Here is a 24,769-nt window from a genome sequence, read left to right on the forward strand (position 1 = left end):
TTGTATGCGGATTTGATAGTAACCACTTTAAGGTCAATTTTGGAAAAGATAGTGGCACCGCTAAGCTAAGCAAGCATATCGTCGAGGCGTGGAATGTGATACCTATAGCGAACGGGGATAGTATTCATAGGTCTACAATCGAAGCACATGCGAAATCTACCGTCTTGTTTTGGCACAAGAATGACCGGGACGGCACAAGGGCTCAAACTTTCACGCACATGTCCATGGTCTATGAGATGCTTTACTTGCCTTTGTATTTCTTTAGTCTCTTCGGGGTTGACGTGGTAGGGATCTTTGTTCGGGAGCGGTGCTCCGGGGATGAGGTCGATTCGGTGCTCAATGCCTCGTAGTGGAGGTAGTCCCGGAGGTAGCTCGTCGGGGAAAACATCGTGAAATTCCTGCAAAAGAGAAGACAAGACTAAAGGTAGAGCATGAGAGGTGTTAGCTTGTGTTGTATTGTCCTTGCACACTAGGACATAGTGCATGACACTAGATGGGTTCTCACACAGTCCTCTTATCTCACTTTTGGTGGCAAATAGGACTAAGTTCTTCTTGTCGCTCATCGTGGAGGCACTCGATTTGGATTGTAGCGCTCACTATCTTTTTGGTGGCTCGCTCTCTCACTATGATCTCCACGATGGGTGGATTGCTTTTCGGTGATCACTTGGCTTGGAGACATGGGGCGAAGTACATACTCCTTTCCCTTCATCTTGAAGATGTAGTGGTTTGATCGACCGTTGTGGATGACTCCTCTATCGAATTGCCATGGGCGTCCAAGGAGAAGGTGGCAAACAGTCATTGGAATGACGTCGCACTCCAAGGTGTCTTCGTAGGCGCCAATTTTGAAGGAGACATGTACTCGATGCTCGACTGGGATAGTGCCAGAGTCGCTAAGCCATTGCACTTTGTATGGATGTGGATGCTTCGTCTTGGGCAATTGGAGCTTGGAGCAAAGTTCTTCACTTGCGAGATTATGACAACTTCTTCCATCGATGATGACCTTGACGGATCGTCCATTGTTGCCAGCCTTGGTATGAAAGATATGGCATCTTTAGTCTTCTTCTTGATGATGTTGGAGAGTCAAGACCTTGGAGACAACAAGGGCGGGACTTGAATCTTCATCGCAAAAGACTTGTTCCTCATCATCGTTCACTTGCCGGTGCATGGTGACTTGCTCAACGGCTTCCATTTCGCCTTCACTCATTGAGTCATAAGTGCCATCGTTGTTGAGGATCATGGTTCGCTTGTTGGTGCACTCATGGGACTTGTGGCCTCGGCCTCCGCAAGTGAAACACTTGAAGGAACTCGTTTTGACGGTCTCATCGGTTGGATTTGATGATGATGGAGCTATTGGCTTGAAGTTGCTCGAAGTAGGATGACTTGGAGTTGACGAAGCTTTCTTGGAACTTCGAGTAGAAGGCTTGGTAGTCGGTGTTGGAGTCATTGAAGCTTGGTTGTTGGAGAAACCGTATGTCTTGGAAGAGAACTTGGCATACTTGAAATCATCTTGCACTTGGCGTTCCGCTTTGGTAGCTTGATGCACTAGCTCGATGAGGTTCGAGTATGATTGGAAGTCGGCGATCTTCTTGATAGGATGGTTGAGTCCATTCAATAAACGTGCCATAGTTTTCTCATCATCTTCCGTGACATTGGCTCGTATCATGGCAATCTCCATCTCCTTGTAGTACTCTTCAACGCTCTTGGTTCCTTGCTTGAGTAGTTGGAGTTTCTTGAAGAGGTCGCGGTTGTAGTAGGTAGGCACAAAGTGTGCTCTCATGACATCCTTCATTTGCGCCCAAGTAGTGACGGGTGGTTCACCTCTTGCCTCTCGGCGCTCGATAACTTGTTCCCACCAAATGAGGACATAGTCTTTGAACTCAAGGGATGCCATCGCGATCTTCTTCTCTTATTCATAGTTGTGCAAACGGAAAATCTTGTCAACTTTCAATGCCCATGAAAGGTACTCTTCGGGGTCATTGCTTCCGTTGAACTTGGGCATGGTGAAATTTAGCTTGCCATAGCGTTGCTCTTCATTGTGTTGGGGTCGGGGATGATGCCCATGTTGTTGATGATTGCCCAACTCGTGGTGCTCTTGGCGCGGAGGGTCTCCATTGTCTTCATGCTCTTGATGAACTTGTTGTTCTTGGCGAGCTTGTGGAGGAGCTTGTCGAGCTCGAGGAGGAACTTGAGGAACGTGACGATGCACGCGAGCTTGATGTCGTCGCTCATGAATTTCTTCTCGTACTGCTTCCTCTTGTTTACGGGCTTGTCGACCTCGGTCGGCTACGGCTCGACTTGAATCTCGTAGTGCTTGTTGCACCTCAAGTGCTTGAGCGTCACGGAGTTTTTGTGGTTGACGTTGTGCCTCGGCATCTTGTGCATTTTGGTGTAGGCGCGCTCGCTCTTCGTCTTCATGTTGGCATTGTCGTTGCCGTTCTCGTGCTAGCGCAAAGGCCTCTTGAGTTTGACGTTGTCGGCGCTCTTGCGAGTCGGTGTCGCGTAGAGGATTGAGGCTTGCTTGATGCTCATTGCACGCGGCACGACGAAGAGTGTTCGATATCGGTGTACTTGAGTCGGAGAGGGTGAAGTCGGAATGGCGACTTGAACGGCTCCTTCTTGAAGTGGAAGAAGAGCGGTTGAGCAACAAAGCACGAATCTCGTCCATCCTTGCGTCATTCTCTTGATTGTGATCGTCGAGCTTGTGGTCGAAGTAGTCCCTTGTACGTTGCTCAGAGAGTCGCAAGTCGGTGGCGAGGTTGTCGATTCGGTCACTCATAGCTTGTTGCTCTTGATGCAAAGCACGTTGTGCACCAAAGAGGTGACTCTTGGTGACGAAGGAATTCATGTCGTCGTCTTGCTCCATGAAGAGTGGGTTGGTATAAGTACTTGGCCTATCCATCATTTCAAGACAAATGTGAGTGGTAGAAAGAGAAGAACGAATATCAAATGTACCTTGACCGAAGTTGAAAGTGGATCGATGATCACTCCAATGTAGGACAAGGAAATAGCACAATTGGTACTTGCTCTTGTCGGTTTCTCACACCTACACAAGTAAAAGCTTATGGTGGAGCTTGGTTAGGATGGTGGCACAAATTTGATGCAATTGTAAGCGAGCTTCAATAATGTTGGAAAAGATTCGCAAGATGCAATGTAACAAGTAGACCAAGCATATAAGGTACACGAAAACACACACGCAAAAAGATAAGTGGGGTTGGGCAACCAAGTATGAGCCAAAATGTGGTTTCCACAAAAATGCTCTTGTTGCACAACACAAGAGAGACACTAGCACGATTGCACAATAGGAGGATACAAGAACTTGTGCACAACCTACTTAGCAAAAATGCAATGACTTCTATCCCAAGTATGCTCTATGCAAGGTGTTGCTATGATATGATCCAAGATGATCGAGTATGACAATCTTAATGTTGTATGATGCTATGGTTTTTGCTTAAAATCTCTTTGCTTATCTTTCCTATTTGCTTAAAAGCTTGCTTGGCTCTTTGATGTGTGAGCTCTTTTCTCATGCAATGCTTGACGAACCAAGATAGCAATTGTGTATGCGATGACAACTTTGTGACATAAGAGATGATACCAATATATGCAACAATGATGTATGTATGCTATGGGAAGTATGATCACTAATGTGCACAAGTCTCGTTGCCGGCAATACTCAATGGCTAGTCTCGATGGGTAAGGCTATGATGGCTATCAATGTAATGGCGAGAGTGATATGTCCAATACCAAGATGAATTTACCGTCTTGCTACGGTATGGTGTCAAAATGGTAGCACGAATACCAAGGTGTAGTCGAGGTTGTCATTGCTGATGACGCGTTTGTGGCGAAGATGAGCAGCGGTGATGTTGATGTCGAACCGTACCTAGATAGCCGAAACACAAATAGGACACGGTACTACAACTCAAATTCTCAAAGCAAAAATGGACCAAAATTGTCGGAGATGGTGTTGGTAAGTGGTGGTTGTCTATGGGGTATATGGTGGTGCTATGCGGAAGTGGTGGAAGTATGCGGAAGTATATGTGGGCACCGGAACAAAATTTGGCGAAAATATGGACGGAAAACGGGACGGTGGATGGAGATGTTGCTGCCAGGGGCCGGATGTTCGTGCTGGAAGCCCGGATGTCCGGGACGTCGGACGTCCAGGCTTGTCGGGCCGGATGTCCGGGCTCTGGATCCGGGGACGAACGTGATGAACACCACGTGCGAAGGTCAAATCCGGGGCAAAATTCGGAAGAATTTATGGATGGAAATTGGGGAAAAATGACGGGAAGCTAGATCCACTCAAAACAAAGCAAATCCACGGATCCAAACCAACAAAATATCAACACACCAACAAATCACACAAAAAATGGGCTATTTTTGTGGGGCAATTTTCGAATTAGGACGAAAAACAACAAAACAAGGCTAGAAACACAACGGGGAGGCTCCGAAATCGTGATCAATATGGCTCTAGATACCAAGATGATGTAGGGTAGAACCCTAATCGCCCGATCTTTCATGAAAGCAGTGGAATCCCGCGAGGAACACGAAGAACACAATGGGGAAAACGAGGGAATCACAAGGGGGAACGAAAAGGAACACTCAAACTAACAAGAACAAGTCACACAAGTGCTAGATCCTCGGACACATAGAACGATACACGGTCCACAATCAACTAAGTACGATACAAGTAGCATGATCTTCTCCGTGACGAGGTCTTGAGGGGCCGCCCAAGAGGGGGTCTTGATGTCTTCTCCGCAAGGAGGTCTTGAATCCAAAGGGATCTTCTCCGAAGAGGCCGCGGTCTCTCTCATGGAGTAGATCCGATATGGATGAGCGATGCTCTATCTCTACAAATGAGCTAACACAACGCTAACCCTAGAAAGTTGGACGAGGTGGAGTATATATAGTCTAGGAGGGAGAAGGGATACATGGGCCTCGGCCCTTCACTGTGCGCAGATAGGGGAGGCCGGACGTCCGGGCTGAGGAGGCTGGATGTCCGGGCTGGAGCGGTGGGCTTTGTTGCTCTCGGGTTCGGAGGGGTCCGGATTTTCGGGCTGGTGGCCGGATGTCCGGGGGCTCGGGAAAGGACGGATGTCCGGGCTCGCGGGGCCGGATGTCCGGGGCTTCTAGGCGCCTGGTGGCTAAGCAGCTGTAGTGGATGACGCTCCAGGGGCTGGATGTCCGGGGTCACGGCCGGATGTCCGGGGCCTGGGAGATGTTCTTGGCTCCTTCCGTTGGTTCTCCTCACCCGTGGACTTGGGGACTTGTCCGTCTTCACGTGCATCTTTGGGAGGGTCCTCTTGGTACCTGATCATGCACAACATCTCGGACTTAGGTAGTAGCCATGTCTCATGCATAGAAAGTGGAAGTTCAGAGAGGAGTGAATCCACCTTATCTTTGATAGGCTTGGCTCGGGCTCTAGACATTGGTCCAAGTGGTGTCGTTGAAGGTGTAGGTGCGTCCATGGGGGTGGTCTTGGGATGCTCCGCATCACAAGAGGGCAGAAGGGGGGAATGGAGGGAAACGGAGGGAGAAAAGCGGGGGGATCGGCGAAAGAAGGGCCTTCGCTCGCCGATAGAGCGGACCCACGCGCCTTTTTGCTTCGGCTGGCGCCCCCAGGTGCACCCCGGAGGCTTAGGTTCGGCTCGGATTCGCCGGCTATTATTTTAGCCCAAAACGGTGATAAAGAAGATCCTAGAGATGCGACTGGACCGATTTTTAGACGTCAGCGCTAAAAAATGGCTTGAGGACGTGTTGGGGACGCGGCTGAAGATGCTCTAAACGCTACATCCAAATTAAACACTCGTCGGCTGACCGGCCGGCACACAAACTTGCGCGGGACCGGGCAATGCGGGCGGCGCCTGCAAGACCAGACACAAAAAAAACAGACGTTGCATGTGTTTAGCAGTTGAGAGCGCTGCGCTTTAGCAAGTCTTACACTAGTGATTAACAATCCAGTGGCCTAAACAATTGATCATGGCCCAACTTTTGTGCAAGCATCCTCCCATTTAGGGCGACATGCAAGGACGGGCTCTATATATATTCAAGTTAGTTAATTAACGACAGTGATCCGGAGACATGTGCAAGTAGAATCAGTTGTTTAATTTCTCAAAAAAAAAGAATTAGTTGTTTAATTTTGTTATGCAGCTAACTAGACATTAGCGCAGCAAAAACTGGGACTGTTTTGCAAAGCCGGATGCATATATACAGACACCATCTTTCGGGAGGTTAAACGCTCCAGTTCAGACGACGACTTAATTAGGCTCTCCGCTCTACACTCTCTTCTGAGCTGAACACTGAAGTATAGTGCAGTGCATTACTCTCTTGGTCAGCGATCTCTCTGACAGCATGAGGAGTTGCAGTTCCAGCCACTTGTCACTGGCTGCAGCCGTGGTCTTGCTTCTGGTACTGACGGCGGCCATGGAGGCTGAAGGCATCCGTCTAGACGCCGAGACCCGGGCTTCAGTCGGCAGTAGCAGCAGCAACCCAGTGCACAATGTAAGTAGTGGTTCTGATGATCTTTTCATTCGTCGTCGATCTCAATCTTTGGATAGTTTCTGCAGATGCTAATTAACTTGCTTGTCTTCATGATTGCAGAAACCAAGCGATAGTTTGGTCAAGGGTTCTACTACAAGCTCGGTAAGCGAGAGCGAGACGACGAGAAGCGCCGGTGCTGTGAAAGAGGCAGCGGGGCATGGGTTGCCGGAGTTCCATGAAGACTACTACGTTCGAACTGCTCACAGTTCTAGGCACCACTGACCAAACACTAAACAGCTAGTTAAGTTAGTCAGTCAGTCAGTCGCACCGGCTGCAAGCTAGCATTCATTCATAGTAGTTGCTAAAGTTTCATGTATGCTTTTAGAGAGTGAGCACATGGTGATGGTGATAGGATAGCAATAGCAGCTGCCAAGCAAGCTTATTAGCTCAACTTGTGCATCTCTGCAGACTGCAGTGTAAGGCTGTAAGCAGGAGAAGGAAATTTTTTGATGTACTGACCTCTTGTCTAAGGAAACACCTGAAGTTCAGAGTTCAGTAATCTGGCAAAGAAGGACCGTGCACCTGCACAGATGACAGAACAGCTAGTACTCGTCAGTTGGATGACTACTGGTAATCGTGTAGTCATAGTGTGTTACGTAGGAGAGTAGCACTGTACCACTACCCGCTGCCGGCGATTAGTTCGTGGGCATTATTCCGTGTTCGTAGCGACTACCAACTCCAACGTCGCCGGATTTGCTGCAGTGTTGTTCGCTGAGTAAAGTACTATATGTCCCGGCCGGACGGTGCACTGAAGTATTCTATACCCATCCTCTGTTTTTGGCACATGCTCAACGACTAGATGATTGATGGTTGATTGGGCTAGCCACCTTTTGGAGGGCACACGACGTCCCCGAGACAGGGAAAAAGGAACATGTTGATAAAAGGCAAAAAATGGGAAACGCATGAGACGTTCCATATTTTTTCTTATTGTTTCGTTTTTGCTGTCATGGAAGCATTTTTTGTCGTTGCGTCTATGCGTTTGGTTGTCATGGTAGTATTTCTTGACCGGTGTTGGTACCATGCCAGCATATTTGTCCCAGACAGCATTTTCTGACTTTCACCCATTTTTCGGCCAAATCACCTCATTTTCAAATTGGTAGAATGGTGTGGTTTCTGTGTCACCCAGGCATGACAGCATCCAGGTGGTATGTGGTTTGTTCACATTTTCCCTCACATCTGCCCGTTTTCGACCATTTGACCGTTTTCCACAGTCTCAAACCTTGTTTTACGTCACCGTTGTTGTTGGAAATATACCCTAGAAGCAATAATAAAATGATTATTATATTTTCTTATTCATGATAATTGTCTATCATTCATGCTATAATTGTATTATCTGGAAATCGTAATACATGTGTGAATACATAGACCACAATGTGTCTCTAGTGAGCCTCTAGTTGACTAGCTCGTTGATCAACAGATAGTCATGGTTTCCTGGCTATGGACATGGGGATGTCATTGATAACGGGATCACATCATTAGGAGAATGATGTGATGGACAAGACCCAAACCTAAGCATAGCACAAAGATCGTGTAGTTCGTTTGCTGTAGCTTTTCTGGATGTCAAGTATCATTTCTTTAGACCATGAGATTGTGCAACTCCCGGATGCCGTAGGAGTGCCTTGGGTGTGCCAAACGTCACAACGTAACTGGGTGACTATAAAGGTACATTACAGGTATCTCCGAAAGTGTCTGTTGGGTTGGCACGAATCGAGACTGGGATTTGTCACTCCGTATGACGGAGAGGTATCTCTGGGCCCACTCGGTAATGCATCATCATAATGAGCTCAATGTGATCAAGTGGTTGATCACGGGATCATGCATTACGGTACAAGTAAAGTGACTTGCCGGTAACGAGACTGAACGAGGTATTGGGATACCGACGATCGAGTCTCGGGCAAGTAACGTACCGATTGACAAAGGGAATTGAATACGGGATTGATTAGGTCCTCGACATCGTGGTTCATCAGATGAGATCATCGAGGAGCATGTGGGAGACAACATGGGTATCCAGATCCCGCTGTTGGTTATTGACCAGAGAGTCGTCTCGGTCATGTCTGCTTGTCTCCCGAACCCGTAGGGTCTACACACTTAAGGTTCGATGACGCTAGGGTTGTATAGATATGAGTATGCAGTAATCTGAAAGTTGTTCGGAGTCCTGGATGAGATCCTGGACGTCACGAGAAGTTCCGGAATGGTCCGGAGGTGAAGAATTATATATAGGAAGTGTTATTTCGGTCATCGGGAAAGTTTCAGGGTCACCGGTATTGTACCGGGACCACCGGATGGGTCCCGGGGGTCCACCGGGTGGGGCCACCCATCCCGGAGGGCCCCAAGGGCTGAAGTGGGGAGGGGAACCAGCCCTTAGTGGGCTGGTGCGCCCCCCCTTGGGCCCCCATGCGCCTAGGGTTGGGAACCCTAGGGGAGGGGGCGCCTCCACTTGCCTTGGGGGTTACTCCACCCCCTTGGCCGCCGCCCCCCTAGGAGATCCCATCTCCTAGGGCCGGCGCACCCTCCTAGGGGGCCTATATAAAGGGGGGAGGGAGGGCAGCCACACCTCAAGCCTTGGCGCCTCCCTCTCCCCTGCTACACCTCTCCCTCTCACAGAAACTCGGCGAAGCCCTGCTGCGGTGACTGCTGCATCCACCACCACGCCGTCGTGCTGCTGGATCTTCATCAACCTCTCTTTCCCCCTTGCTGGATCAAGAAGGAGGAGACGTCACGCTGACCGTACGTGTGTTGAACGCGGAGGTGCCGTCCGTTCGGCGCTAGGATCTCCGGTGATTTGGATCACGACGAGTACGACTCCCTCATCCCCGTTCTTTGAACGCTTCCGCTCGCGATCTACAAAGGTATGTAGATGCATCCGATCACTCGTTGCTAGATGAACTCATAGATGGATCTTGGTGAAAACGTAGGAAAAAAATTTGTTTTCTGCAACGTTCCCCAACAGTGGTATCAGAGCTAGGTCTATGCGTAGTTCTCTTTGCACGAGTAGAACATAATTTGTTGTGGGCGTAGATGTTGTTAACTTTCTTGCCGCTACTAGTCTTATTTTGCTTCAGCGGTATTGTGGGATGAAGCGGCCCGGACCAACCTTACACGTACACTTACGTGAGACCGGTTCCACCGACTGACATGCACTTGTTGCATAAGGTGGCTGGCGGGTGTTTGTCTCTCCCACTTTAGTTGGAGCGGATTTGACGAAAAGGGTCCTTACGAAGGGTAAATAGAAGTTGACAAATCACGTTGTGGCTTTAACGTAGGTAAGAAAACGTTCTTGCTAGAACCCTCTTGCAGCCACGTAAAACTTGCAACAACAATTAGAGGACGTCTAACTTGTTTTTGCAGCAAGTGTTTTATGATGTGATATGGCCAAAGTTATGATGAATGATATATGTGATGTATGAGATCATGTTCTTGTAATAGGAATCAAGACTTGCATGTCGATGAGTATGACAACCGGCAGGAGCCATAGGAGTTGTCTTTATTTTTTTGTATGACCTGCGTGTCATTGAGAAACGCCATGTAAATTACTTTACTTTATTGCTAAACGTGTTAGCCATAGTAGTAGAAGTAATAGTTGGCGAGCAACTTCATGGAGACACGATGATGGAGATCATGATGATGGAGATCATGATGTCATGCCGGTGACAAGATGATCATGGAGCCCCAAGATGGAGATCACAGGAGCTATATGATATTGGCCATATCATGTCACTATTATTTGATTGCATGAGATGTTTATCATGTTTTTGCATCTTGTTTACTTAGAACGACGGTAGTAAATAAGATGATCCCTCATAATAATTTCAAGAAAGTGTTTCCCCTAACTGTGCACCGTTGCGACAGTTCGTTGTTTCGAAGCACCACGTGATGATCGGGTGTGATAGATTCCAACGTTCGCATACAACGGGTGTGAGACATATTTACACATGCAAACACTTAGGTTGACTTGACGAGCCTAGCATGTACAGACATGGCCTCGGAACACAGAAGACCGAAAGGTCGAGCATGAGTCGTATAGAAGATACGATCAACATGAAGATGTTCACCGATGTTGACCAGTCCATCTCACGTGATGATCGGACACGGCCTAGTCAACTCAGATCATGTTATACTTAGATGACTGGAGGGATGTCTATCTAAGTGGGAGTTCATTGAATAATTTGATTAGATGAACTTAATTATCATGAACTTAGTCTAAAATCTTTACAATATGTCTTGTAGATCAAATGGCCAACGTTGTCCTCAATTTCAACGGTTCCTAGAGAAAACCAAGCTGAAAGACGATGGCAGCAACTATACGGACTGGGTCCGGAACCTGAGGATCATCCTCATAGCTGCCAAGAAAGATTATGTCCTAGAAGCTCCGCTAGGTGATGCGCCCGTCCCACAGAACCAAGACGTTATGAATGCTTGGCAGACACGTGCTGATGATTACTCCCTCGTTCAGTGCGGCATGCTTTACATCTTAGAACCGGGGCTCCAAAAGCGTTTTGAGCGACACAGAGCATATAAGATGTTCGAAGAGCTGAAAATGGTTTTCCAAGCTCATGCCCGGGTCGAGAGATATGAAGTCTCCGACAAGTTCTTCAGCTGTAAGATGGAGGAAAATAGTTCTGTCAGTGAGCACATACTCACAATGTCTGGGTTACATAAACGCTTGACTCAGCTGGGAGTTAATCTCCCGGATGACGCGGTCATTGACAGAATCCTCCAGTCGCTTCCACCAAGCTACAAGAGCTTTGTGATGAACTTCAATATGCAGGGGATGGAAAAGACCATTCCTGAAGTATTTGCAATGCTGAAATCAGCAGAGGTAGAAGTCAAAAAGGAACATCAAATATTGATGGTGAATAAAACCACTAAGTTCAAGAAAGGCAAGGGTAAGAAGAACTTCAAGAAGGACGGCAAGGGAGTTGTCGCGCCCGGTAAGCAAGCTACCGGGAAGAAGCCAAAGAATGGACCCAAGCCCGAGACTGAGTGTTTTTATTGCAAGGGAAGTGATCACTGGAAGCGGAACTGCCCCAAATACTTAGCGGACAAGAAGGCCGGCATCACAAAAGGTATATGTGATATACATGTAATTGATGTGTACCTTACCAGTACTCGTAGTAGCTCCTGGGTATTTGATACCGGTGCGGTTGCTCACATTTGTAACTCAAAGCAGGAGCTACGAAATAAGCGGAGACTAGCGAAGGACGAGGTGACGATGCGCGTCGGGAATGGTTCCAAGGTCGATGTGATCGCTGTCGGCACGCTACCTCTACATTTACCTACGTGATTAGTTTTAAACCTCAATAATTGTTATTTAGTGCCAGCTTTGAGCATGAACATTGTATCAGGATCTCGTTTAATACGAGATGGCTACTCATTTAAATCCGAGAATAATGGTTGTTCTATTTATATGAGAGATATGTTTTATGGTCATGCTCCGATGGTGAATGGTTTATTCTTAATGAATCTCGAGCGTAATGCTACACATGTTCATAGTGTGAATACCAAAAGATGTAAGGTTGATAATGATAGTGCCACATACTTGTGGCACTGCCGCCTTGGTCACATAGGTGTCAAACGCATGAAGAAGCTCCATGCAGATGGACTTTTAGAGTCTCTTGATTATGAATCATTTGACACATGCGAACCATGCCTCATGGGTAAAATGACCAAGACTCCGTTCTCAGGAACAATGGAGCGAGCAACCAACTTATTGGAAATCATACATACTGATGTGTGCGGTCCAATGAGCGTTGAGGCTCGCGGTGGCTATCATTATGTTCTCACCCTCACTGATGACTTGAGTAGATATGGGTATGTCTACTTAATGAAACATAAGTCTAAGACCTTTGAAAAGTTCAAGGAATTTCAGAGTGAGGTTGAGAATCAACGTGACAGGAAAATCAAGTTCTTGCGATCAGATCGTGGGGGAGAATACTTGAGTCACGAATTTGGCACACACTTAAGAAAATGTGGAATAGTTTCACAACTGACGCTGCCTGGAACACCTCAGCGTAATGGTGTGTCCGAACGTCGTAATCGCACTCTATTAGATATGGTGCGATCTATGATGTCTCTTACCGATTTACCGCTATCATTTTGGGGCTATGCTTTAGAGACTGCCGCATTCACTTTAAATAGGGCACTGTCGAAATCCGTTGAGACGACACCGTATGAATTATGGTTTGGGAAGAAACCTAAGCTGTCGTTTCTAAAAGTTTGGGGATGCGATGCTTATGTCAAGAAACTTCAACCTGAAAAGCTCGAACCCAAGTCGGAAAAAATGTGTCTTCATAGGATACCCTAAAGAAACTATTGGGTATACCTTCTACCTCAGATCCGAAGGCAAGATCTTTGTTGCCAAGAATGGATCCTTTCTAGAGAAGGAGTTTCTCTCGAAAGAAGTAAGTAGGAGGAAAGTAGAGCTTGATGAAGTACTGCCTCTTAAAGCAGAGAGTAGCGCAGCTCAGGAAAATGTTCCTGTGGTGCCTGCACCAATTAGAGAGGAAGTTAATGATGATGATCAAGATACTTCTGATCAAGCTCCTACTGAACTTCGAAGGTCCACAAGGACACGTTCCGCACCAGAGTGGTACGACAACCCTGTCTTGGAAATCATGTTGTTAGACAACGGTGAACCTTCGAACTATGAAGAAGCGATGGCGGGCCCGGATTCCGACAAATGGCTGGAAGCCATGAAATCCGAGATAGGATCCATGTATGAAAACGAAGTATGGACTTTGACTGACTTGCCCGATGATCGGCGAGCCATAGAAAATAAATGGATCTTTAAGGAGAAGACAGACGCGGATGGTAATGTGACCATCTATAAAGCTCGGCTTGTCGCTAAGGGTTACCGACAAGTTCAAGGGGTTGACTACGATGAGACTTTCTCACCTGTAGCGAAGCTGAAGTCCGTCCGAATCATGTTAGCAATTGCCGCATTCTATGATTATGAGATATGGCAAATGGACGTCAAAACGGCATTCCTTAATGGTTTCCTTAAGGAAGAATTGTATATGATGCAGCCGGAAGGTTTTGTCGATCCTAAGAATGCTGACAAGGTGTGCAAGCTCCAACGCTCGATTTATGGGCTGGTGCAAGCATCTCGGAGTTGGAACATTCGCTTTGATGAGATGATCAAAGCGTTTGGGTTTATGCAGACTTATGGAGAAGCCTGCGTTTACAAGAAAGTGAGTGGGAGCTCTGTAGCATTTCTCATATTATATGTAGATGACATACTTTTGATGGGAAATGATATAGAGCTTTTGGACAGCATTAAGGCCTACTTGAATAAGAGTTTTTCAATGAAGGACCTTGGAGAAGCTGCTTATATATTAGGCATCAAGATCTATAGAGATAGATCAAGACGCCTCATAGGTCTTTCACAAAGCACATACCTTGATAAGATATTGAAGAAGTTCAATATGGATCAGTCTAAGAAGGGGTTCTTGCCTGTGTTGCAAGGTGTGAAATTGAGCTCAGCTCAATGTCCGACCACGGCAGAAGATATAGAAGAGATGAGTGTCATCCCCTATGCCTCAGCCATAGGGTCTATTATGTATGCCATGCTATGTACCAGACCTGATGTAAATCTTGCCGTAAGTTTGGTAGGTAGGTACCAAAGTAATCCCGGCAAGGAACACTGGACAGCGGTCAAGAATATCCTGAAAAGGATTAAGGAAATGTTTCTCGTTTATGGAGGTGACGAAGAGCTCGTCGTAAAGGGTTACGTCGACGCTAGCTTCGACACAGATCTGGATGACTCTAAGTCACAAACTGGATACGTGTATATTTTGAATGGTGGGGCAGTAAGCTGGTGCAGTTGCAAGCAAAGCGTTGTGGCGGGATCTACATGTGAAGCAGAGTACATGGCAGCCTCGGAGGCAGCACACGAAGCAGTCTGGGTGAAGGAGTTCATTACCGACCTAGGAGTCATACCCAATGCGCCGGGCCCGATGACTCTCTTCTGTGACAACACTGGAGCTATTGCCCTTGCCAAGGAGCCCAGATTTCACAGGAAGACCAGGAATATCAAGCGTCGCTTCAACTCCATTCATGAAAGTGTTCAAAATGGAGACATAGAGATTTGTAAAGTACATACGGACCTGAATGTAGCAGATCCGTTGACTAAACCTCTCCCTAGAGCAAAACATGATCAACACCAGAATTCCATGGGTGTTCGATTCATCACAATGTAACTAGATGATTGACTCTAGTGCAAGTGGGAGACTGTTGGAAATATGCCCTAGAGGCAATAATAAAATGATTATTATATTTCCTTGTTCATGATAATTGTCTATTATTCATGCTATAATTGTATTATCCAGAAATCGTAATACATGTGTGAATACATAGACCACAATGTGTCCCTAGTGAGCCTCTAGTTGACTAGCTCGTTGATCAACAGATAGTCATGGTTTCCTGGCTATGGACATGGGGATGTCATTGATAACGGGATCACATCATTAGGAGTGATGTGATGGACAAGACCCAAACCTAAGCATAGCACAAAGATCGTGTAGTTCGTTTGTTGTAGCTTTTCTGGATGTCAAGTATCATTTCCTTAGACCATGAGATTGTGCAACTCCCGGATGCCGTAGGAGTGCCTTGGTTGTGCCAAACGTCACAACATAACTGGGTGACTATAAAGGTACATTACAGGTATCTCCGAAAGTGTCTATTGGGTTGGCACGAATCGAGACTGGGATTTGTCACTCCGTATGACGGAGAGGTATCTCTGGGCCCACTCGGTAATGCATCATCATAATGAGCTCAATGTGATCAAGTGGTTGATCACGGGATCATGCATTACGGTACGAGTAAAGTGACTTGCCGGTAACAAGACTGAACGAGGTATTGGGATACCGACGATCGAGTCTCGGGCAAGTAACGTACCGATTGACAAAGGGAATTGAGTACGGGATTGATTAGGTCCTCGACATCGTGGTTCATCCGATGAGATCATCGAGGAGCATGTGGGAGCTAACATGGGTATCCAGATCCCGCTGTTGGTTATTGACCAGAGAGTCGTCTCGGTCATGTCTTCTTGTCTCCCGAACCCGTAGGGTCTACACACTTAAGGTTCGGTGACGCTAGGGTTGTATAGATATGAGTATGCAATAATCCGAAAGTTGTTCGAAGTCCCGGATGAGATCCTGGACGTCACGAAAAGTTCCGGACTGGTCCGGAGGTGAAGAATTATATATAGAAAGTGTTATTTCGGTCATCGGGAAAGTTTCGGGGTCACCGGTATTGTACCGGGACCACCGGATGGGTCTCGGGGGTCCACCGGGTGGGGCCACCCATCCCGGAGGGCCCCAAGGGCTGAAGTGGGGAGGGGAACCAGCCCTTAGTGGGCTGGTGCGCCCCCCCCCTTAGGCCCCCCATGCGCCTAGGGTTGGGAACCCTAGGGGAGGGAGCGCCTCCACTTGCCTTGGGGGTTACTCCACCCCCTTGGCCGCCGCCCCCCTAGGAGATCCCATCTCCTAGGGCCGGCGCACCCCCCTAGGGGGCCTATATAAAGGGGGGAGGGAGGGCAGCCACACCTCAAGCCTTGGCGCCTCCCTCTTCCCTGCTACACCTCTCCCTCTCGCAGAAGCTCGGCGAAGCCCTGCTGCGGTGACTGCTGCATCCACCACCACGCCGTCGTGCTGCTGGATCTTCATCAACCTCTCCTTCCCCCTTGCTGGATCAAGAAGGAGGAGACGTCACGCTGACCATACGTGTGTTGAACGCGGAGGTGCCGTCCGTTCGGCGCTAGGATCTCCGGTGATTTGGATCACGACGAGTACGACTCCCTCATCCCCGTTCTTTGAACGCTTCCGCTCGCGATCTACAAAGGTATGTAGATGCATCCGATAACTCGTTGCTAGATGAACTCATAGATGGATCTTGGTGAAAATGTAGGAAATTTTTTTGTTTTCTGCAACGTTCCCCAACAGTTGTGTCGTTCCCTAACTTCATTTCTTGGCTCATGAGTGTTTGCTCGAGTAGATGATAACAGAGGCACAACCAGACGACAGATCCTATTCCTTGTGTAGGTCATGGAATAGATATCCCCCCCCCCCCCCCCCCCCCCGCGACGCCTCGTCCTCTGTAGGGGCCAGAATGTTCTAGAACCTTCACCTACCATGAAGCGGGTTTTCCTTTTTTCAAAATTTGTAATCTTTTCAAAAAAATCACAAAGATTTTTTGAATTCAAGATTATTTTAAAATTCATGAATACATTTTAAAAGTGGTGAACACTTTTTGGATTCGAGAAATTTTTTTGAAATTTTGTGAAAATTTTATAAATATCATGAACATTGTTTTAAAAGCCATGATTTTTTTCCCAAACTGACGATTTTTAAAAAAAAATCATGCACAATATTGTTTGAATATTTCAAACTTTTTTGAAATTAGTGAATGTTTTTCGAACTCAAGAATGGTTTCTGCATTCATGAACATTATTTGAATGTCGGGAACATTTTTTGAACTCATGAACATTTCTGTAATTCATGAAATTTTCTAAAATTTACAAACCTTTTTATAAATATGTGAAAAAAATTGAGTTCACGACCATTTTTTGAAGTTATGAATATTTTCTAAAATTCATGAACATGTTTTTAATTCACGAACATTTTTTTCAAATTCACTAACATTTCTCGAAATCATGAACATTTTTTCAATATACGGACATTTGTTTTTTAATAATGAAAAAAAAACTTAAATTGCCAATTTTGTGTGCATTCAAATTCGTGAACATTTTCAAAACCCCATTTTTTTAACCTGAATTGAAAAAACAAATAAAAACAGAACAACGATACTTTTTTTTTGAGACAACAGAACAAGGATACATAATGTGATGTAACAAACAGGGGTGCTTGCGCCCGCAATGGACCGGCCCAAAGTGTGCAGATGGGTGTGTGTTTGCTCATTTCGCCCTCACAGGTCGAGGAATAGGAACATAGCATGTTCATGGAATTATACATAAACAAGCATGATGCAGGTCAAGTTAAAGAAGGATGACTTGGTAACGGTGCAACATGCAATTAACTACACATTAAGTGAAGCTCGATACAACAATTTTCATTTCTTGAAACTCCACATCTAAAGAAAGGGGATCTTGTTTAGCTACCCTTATAAATGTTATTAGCGTAGCATTTACATGGTAATCTATGATTACAAAGATGAGCTAGAAATAAGTAACAAAAGTTAAATGGAGAGGAACCAATTATATAAAGCAATTCCATGACTCTACATATTTAAAAAAAAGTCGATTAATTTTATTTCGCTACATATCAATTTTAAATGTTGTTAACATGCATGAGGATGACATATTCAAGTTCTATGCAATTTCCTAAAAATATAGACATATAGAATGATATGGGGCATTTTGTCGCCATGACGGAAAGATTGGGTGACACGGCGATGAATACGGAAATGGTGCCATGGCGGAGAAAAAATATTAAAGTATAGGGGTGTGCGGAACTTGCAAAGGTTACGAGTGAGGTGAATTCTATAACTCTTTTCTTTGGAATTTTTGAACATTTTTCTAAAACTCGCATACGTTTCTTTGAAAGCCCTAAACATTTTTTCAAACTGGCAGATATTTTTTGAAATTAACAAGTAATTTTTTGAAATTTGTGAATATTTTTTGAAATTTTTGAATTAGCCAACACGATCAGAGAAACTAGAAAAGAATAATCCCCTGTCGCAATTTCAACATTTGGAACCCTCAAGTGGGAACTCATTTGCATGTCCGTTAGAAACAATTGATAAAGGCTTGGACATAAACTCTGCAATCAATTCATGCTTTGCGGTAGATGGTTTTGAAATGAATGAATGCGAAGCTCCGGATCAAATAAAACTTTCGTCGGAATAGAATTGACTGAAAAACTACCCATGATCACGTCGGAAGCCTCTTCTGCCTTAGCTGCATTCACTTGACTAATCCTTGCGGTGTCGGAAAAGTGCCTCACCATCGCATTGTTCGGGGCCGGCATTGAGAGGAGAAGGCGGAGGCGTCCACTCATTTGCATTGTGAGCATGCACTTTCCTTAAGGGTTGGCTATCATTCTTGATTAGGTCAACCCAATTATTTTTATTCGACCCCGTAAAATATGACGACTTAATAAAACTTTGCGAGATTGTTGCCTAAAGAAATTCGGGAAGAGAAGCACTCCAACCAAACCAAGATTTAATTAATGGAGCCAGCGGACCTTTATTCAGAGGAAATCACATGTACCGCAGATGTATCGCTGCAGAGCGCAGCAGGTGGATGATACCGTAAGTAGGAGAAACATCACCTCCTCTTGAGTTTTGACTTTCATTTTTTTTAGCATGACATTTATAGTGAAAATGTAAAAAAAAAAAGGAATCAGGGCGAGCAAATAATATCCGACACAGCCCATGAGACTTCAACACGGGCCCCGGCGGGCACAAGGGAATCGGTTCAGATAGATGCGTGCGCATTGTCTCAAAAAAAAAAAGATAGATGCGTGCGCCGTGCGGACTAGGTGCAGGCCACGGAAGCCGACCGTGATCCGCACCGCTGGTTGGCCGCAGCGGCGTGGTGGGGGGCGGCCTCCGCCGAGGTTGTTTGTCTCGGCTCCTAGCCGGTGGTCCAACTCGAAGCCTAGGGTGGGCACGTCGCGTGGTGCATGCACCTGTGTTGCCGCGCGCGCTAACGGATCATGCCATCATGCCATGCGCGCGCCCAGGTTTTCGGCGTCGCGGTACGGTTGCCGCACACGACGCGAACGCCGTCGCCGACGGGGCGCTGGGCAGGCCCGGCAAGGGTTAACGGTGCACTGCACGGCGCGACACGGCTATGCGTAGCTGATCGAGCCGGCGCCCAACCACGCGACTCATCTCCACACGGCGGAGCGCCATCGATCTCCCGACATGCGTCAGACAAGACAAAGGGAACGGCCGTCTCTCTCTCGCTGACCGGGGAGCAATCAACGGCCAGAGAGAAAAGAAAAAAGAAGCCGTACATGTATGCGCTGGCCGGGCAGCGCGGCACATGGCCGTTTTTCCTCTCTCTTTCTATCTGCCGCGCGCGCGATCCATTCACCAGCCGGCACGTCGCTTTTCAAATTCTAGCCACCCACTGCCTCGATCGGGAATCTCAGCGGAGCAGACGGCGACGGTGCCATGCCTTTGAATGTGTAAAGCTCCGGATGGCACCACGTGGGCAGCAGCAGGTTGTTTATCACACAGACACAGCTGAGCTGTGTGGCGGAATGTTCGAACGCGCGGCGGCCGTGGCGTGCACGTGGAGCGCGCAATCCTACGGTATATATCCCCGCAGATAGTTTTTAACTTTTGTTAATTTGGTCGCAGGGCTTTGGAGTTACAATAAACTAGACCGCTCATACACGACCAGACCAGCACACGTACGCAATAGCGTATGTAAAAAAAATGTGGGATAAGCAATATCACATTTCTACTTGTTATGTTAATTTTAGGTGCTCCAATATGGTGTGAAATTATATGTTCATTAATTTTAGGACTTTGGAGTATCAAATCCTATGAGTCAATGAGTGAACCCAATTACGGAATTTTCTAACTCCGCCCTTGGATCCCATTAAAGAAGAAAACTTGTCCGTGCAGCAAAATCTACTACTCCATTCGTTCTATAATGTAGTGCGTATAGATTTTTTTTAAAATCAAACTAAGCAAAAATTCGATGATGTATATAGAGAAAATTATTTGTATATACAATTCTGAACATTTGCAACAAGAAAAATAACATTGGATGATGTATCCAGTAATATGCAGTTAGTACTTATTGGGTGTATGTATTTTCTTTATCTATAAAAACATGGTCAAAGTTTGTAATGTTTGGCTTCCCAGAAAAATCTGTACACACTATATATATATTACTCCATCTGTCCGATAATATAAGAACATTTCTCCTAGTCGTGTTTGTAATGTTTGGCTTCTGAAAAAAATCTGTACACACTCTACTGACTACTGTTGCTACTAGTTTTTCTGAAGCACTATACGCCGGCAGGTGTGAGACAAAAGTGGCCGGTTTCGTTTCACAGCAATCAAGGGAAGAAAGAAAGAGAAAGGAAAGCATACAACAAATGCATGCGCTGGCCGGCACATGGCCGGCTTTCGCGCCACCGTCGCTTTCAAATTTCAAATACACGAGCCGAGCACTTGTATTTTTCTTTGTACTGTCGTACTGTGGACTGTGGTGTACCAAATTATTGTACGCATAAATGTTTTTATATGGCAGTAGCTGGTTGCAGCAGAGATGATGACGGGCTACCTCCAGAAACCGTATGCTGGTATGCATGGTGGTATGGCACCAGACCACGTGGGCAGCAGCTCGAACGTACGCGACGCATAGGATACTCTCTTTCTTTTTTACCTTTGTGATCTAGAGTAAGATACTTACAGCAGTGGAGGGATGTTGTAACCCACGGCGGCACGTGGAGCGTCTTGTGTAATCTTTCTACTACCTGTGCACAAATATCATTGTATTTTCGCGAGAAATTGAAATAAAAGTACGAACTCTGGTCTGTGCGACCAGCTCAGCAGATCTGGCAAATTGTTCCGGAAACTTCCACGCGCAGCTAACGCCGATGACGCGGGCTCCCATCGGAGCACGAGGTGGCAAATCTGCGGTTGTGCAATTTGCCAGAACATGTTACTATATGTATATGTGTGAGGTACTATCTTGGCGTCAAACCTATAGGTTTTGTCTTCGAACGTCACGCTAATCTTGCGGCAAGCTGCGCGTATGATTCTTGATGCAAACACGAATTAACCAGACATTCGCCGCCCATGCATGCGCTGTTGGAGAAAAACAAATGGTGATTACACATCGATCAGTGGATGGAAAATGCTGCATGCTGAATGCATGCCACCGTCCTTTGCTTCGTTAAGAGGATTCGGTCTATCCTAAAGCCGCATCGCCTATTTTATACTCCTTCCGTTTCAAAATAGATGATCCAATTTTATACTAACTTTAGCAAAACTGCCTCACATGCAATCAATTATCATACGATTTATACGACAAGAGACAGGCCCGTTTCCCAAGGTTTGGGCCCACCACACCAGATGAGTCTTGTCGTACAAACATAGTAAGAATTTGCTCGTATGTATAGCAGCTCTTTAACTTTAGTTGAGTCATCTATTTTAAAATGGAGAGAGTACTTACGTGACAGCGATGCATAAGACACGGTCTCAACAAAAGAGCTAATCAATGATACTCGTTCCCTCTACGTGGTGGCCTATGAACCTTAATTTTGTAAACTAATCGTGTGACCGTTTCATTATGCATGGCGACTGATCGCCACTTCTATTGCCTGTGGCACCGACGTCTGCCGGTCCGCCACATGGGGAGGGACGCAGCTCGCAGGCGCCTACCCGGCGCCCATAACCAGCGCGCAATTAAGAAGCGGCGAAGAAACTTAAACTTGATTTGACTCGGGCGTCATGATTACTCGATCATTTCAGCCTCTTCGAATTTGTTTTAGTTTTTTTACCATCAGTACACATAGCGCTTATATACACGTGCATACACTCATCCCTATAAACGCATACACATACACCTACCCCTATGAGCACCTTCGAGAGACTGAGCCGGCATATCATCTTGAGATTTACGAAGTCTTCTCCCATTGAAAGCGCATCGCCGAAAATCCTAAAATAAATCCAGGAATAATGCGAGCACCGGGATTTGAACTCTGATGGGTTGGGAATACCACTGTCCACCTAACCAACTCAACCACAGATTGATTCGCAAATAATGCGAGCACCAGGAATTTGTTTTAGTTGATTGGTTAGTATCATGGGACAAATAATGTTAGGGCAATCAGGATGAACAGATCCCAGTTGATTATGTTCTGTCTGCTAAACTAATCACGCATAGCAAATCATTTAAATCACTTGCTACTCCCCTTCCGATATTGCCCTTGTGCATATTTCCCTTCTCATCTTGAAAAAACAAGACTGAGGGCATCTCAAACGTGGACCCTCAAATCGCCCCTATGTGTCATTTGCAGGATTATGGTCACTTTCTACCGTCCAATAATATCCCTCAAACATCTGCGGACTGATCTGGATATCAAAATTCTGGCAAACTGCGGGGGGGGGGGGGGGGGGGGGGCTTCGGGGAGTTCGCACATCCATCTAGCCAACCAAAACCACCACGTCGACATCCACACATCCTTACTCTCTCCTCAACCGCGACATCCGAACATCTGACGAAGGCATCGTTTCCGACCGCCACCGCCTGCCCTGTCACAACAATTTCCTCCGCCTGCACGTGGCGCCGCCACCACGTGCCGGGTGGCACGGGCCCTACGCGTGAACGCGAAGAGCGCCCACTCCAGGTCCACGGCACGGATTCCCCCATCGTAAAGCTAGCGACCGGCGCGGGCTCGTTGTCCTCCATTATTTCCTCCAGCGAGCTTGGAGGCAGTCCCGCCTCCATGTGATGAATGCTCTCGGCATCCCACTCGCGGACAAGCTCGACGGTCTTGTGTCGGCGCCACGGCGAGAGGTTTTTCCACCCCCCCATTCCTATGTCCCATCCATTGTGTTCAAGGAGGAGGAGGAGAGGTAAGCGGTTGTGCCGACGGCTCAGACAACCGTAGATTTGGATGGTTAGGAGTGCAGAGGTATCCCAGCCTATCAGAGTTCAAGTCCTAGACTTGGCACTGGTGCTCGCATTTTTCTATATTTATTTCAGGCCTTTCCAGTGATTTGCGTTCGGTGGGAGGAGATGGTACTGTCGATTACGAAGGCTTCTATGGCTACTTTGTCAATCTTAAAATGATGTGTGAGCATAATCTTTCGAAAGTACTTATAAGTGTAGAACGTGCATGCATGCGTTCATAAGAAAAAGTGTGTGCATATGCACTAGCGTTATAGTAGCCCAAGTTCTAAATATACGTACAAATACTCTTGAGCCTACAAAGAAATTAATAAAACTATTGTGCTTGGTCCGTCCGCAGAGTTACGGGCCAGACAACTACCCAGCCGCCGCCTACCCAAAAAAACTAGGGTTTCTCTACCTCCCGCCGGCGCCGGCGTCGGCCCGCCCCGTCTACCGTGGCCTTAGGGCCATGGGGACGGAGTGGATCCCGGCCCTTGCTGGTGGGAGGGCTCCGTTTTTAGATCTTTTTTCGAGATTTGTTAGGGTTTGTGTCCTACTCAGAAAGGCGAGACGGCGACGACTCCCTGAAGATGGAATAAAGGTTTCCCGCCTAGTCTCTGTTCCGGTGAAGCGTCTAGCATCGTCGATGGACGTGTGGAGAATGCATCCTTCTTATCTACACTCTTCATCGGCGGCGGTTGTTGTTCTGGTGCGTTGGTTCTAAGGGGCCTTAGCACAACGAGTTCCCGACTGTCTACTATAACAAAGTTTGCCCAGATCCGGTGAGGGAGGGGCGATGACAGCGGCGCGCCTTCGGCTCGCTTCAATGTTTGTAGTCGTCGCTAGGTGGTATACGGATCTGGATGTAATTTTTATTATTTATAGTGTTTATTGTACTATCATGATTGAAGATGAATAAATTGAAAGTTTATTAAAAAAAATATGCACTAGCGTTTACGTCTATATCATGTTAAAACAAGTATACTCTTGCTAGCTTTTCCATTTGTACCGCCGCGGCGCCGCCGATCGAGGGAACAAGGTGTCGCAGCTGCACGAGTCCATCATCCTCCTCCGGTCCAAGAGTCAAAGCTGATTTGGTTTTCCTCGTGGATAAAGCGGTTTCCTGATTTGTCGAGAGATATTTGGGGAACGTAATTCAGTTTCCTTATTTTAGATCGAGCTGTTTCCTAATATGTAAATGAGCAACAGGAATTGGCGACCGGTCGAGGCCAATTAATTTGCACGAGTTAATTTTTTGGGTCACTAGACACAATCAAATCAAAGATTCAGATCTACACTATTTATTTCTTACCTCCACGGAGGGAGGGAGCATGTTCAGTTTCCTTCTTCCCTATTCTACCCACTAGGGCCCTGATCGCGAGTCGCAGCGGCAGCCGGCCGGAGTTCAGGCGCTGGTCGTCGGCGCACACGCACGTCGCTCGGGCATGGACAATTGACATCGCCGTTCGCCGAGCGGCTCCGGTCTTCACTTCTCCAGACGCAAGGGGACTCTTGGCGCAGGCACATCGCCGAGCGGCGAGACCCTCGCACCAGACGAGCATCCGATCGCCGATGTGGATCCAAATACTCGGGGTATACCATATCGTCATTCTTTGTTCGCAATATTACTCATAT

General features: G+C 46.7%; 1 protein-coding gene across 1 annotated transcript; it reads left to right on the plus strand.

The window, feature by feature from the left end:
• Positions 1 to 6,246: 6,246 nt before the first annotated feature.
• Positions 6,247 to 7,016, plus strand: LOC147966465 (uncharacterized). Its single transcript, XM_087527263.1, has 2 exons — positions 6,247 to 6,495; positions 6,595 to 7,016. The coding sequence occupies exons 1-2, from the start codon at positions 6,346 to 6,348 to the stop codon at positions 6,754 to 6,756; spliced, it is 312 nt and encodes a 103-aa protein (XP_087383389.1). The 5' UTR covers positions 6,247 to 6,345; the 3' UTR covers positions 6,757 to 7,016.
• The last annotated feature ends 17,753 nt before the right edge of the window (positions 7,017 to 24,769 follow it).

Source organism: Triticum urartu, chromosome 6A (genome assembly GCF_056163025.1).
Source record: "Triticum urartu cultivar PI428250 chromosome 6A, HENAU_Tu73, whole genome shotgun sequence".
NCBI classification, from domain to species: Eukaryota; Viridiplantae; Streptophyta; class Magnoliopsida; order Poales; family Poaceae; genus Triticum; species Triticum urartu.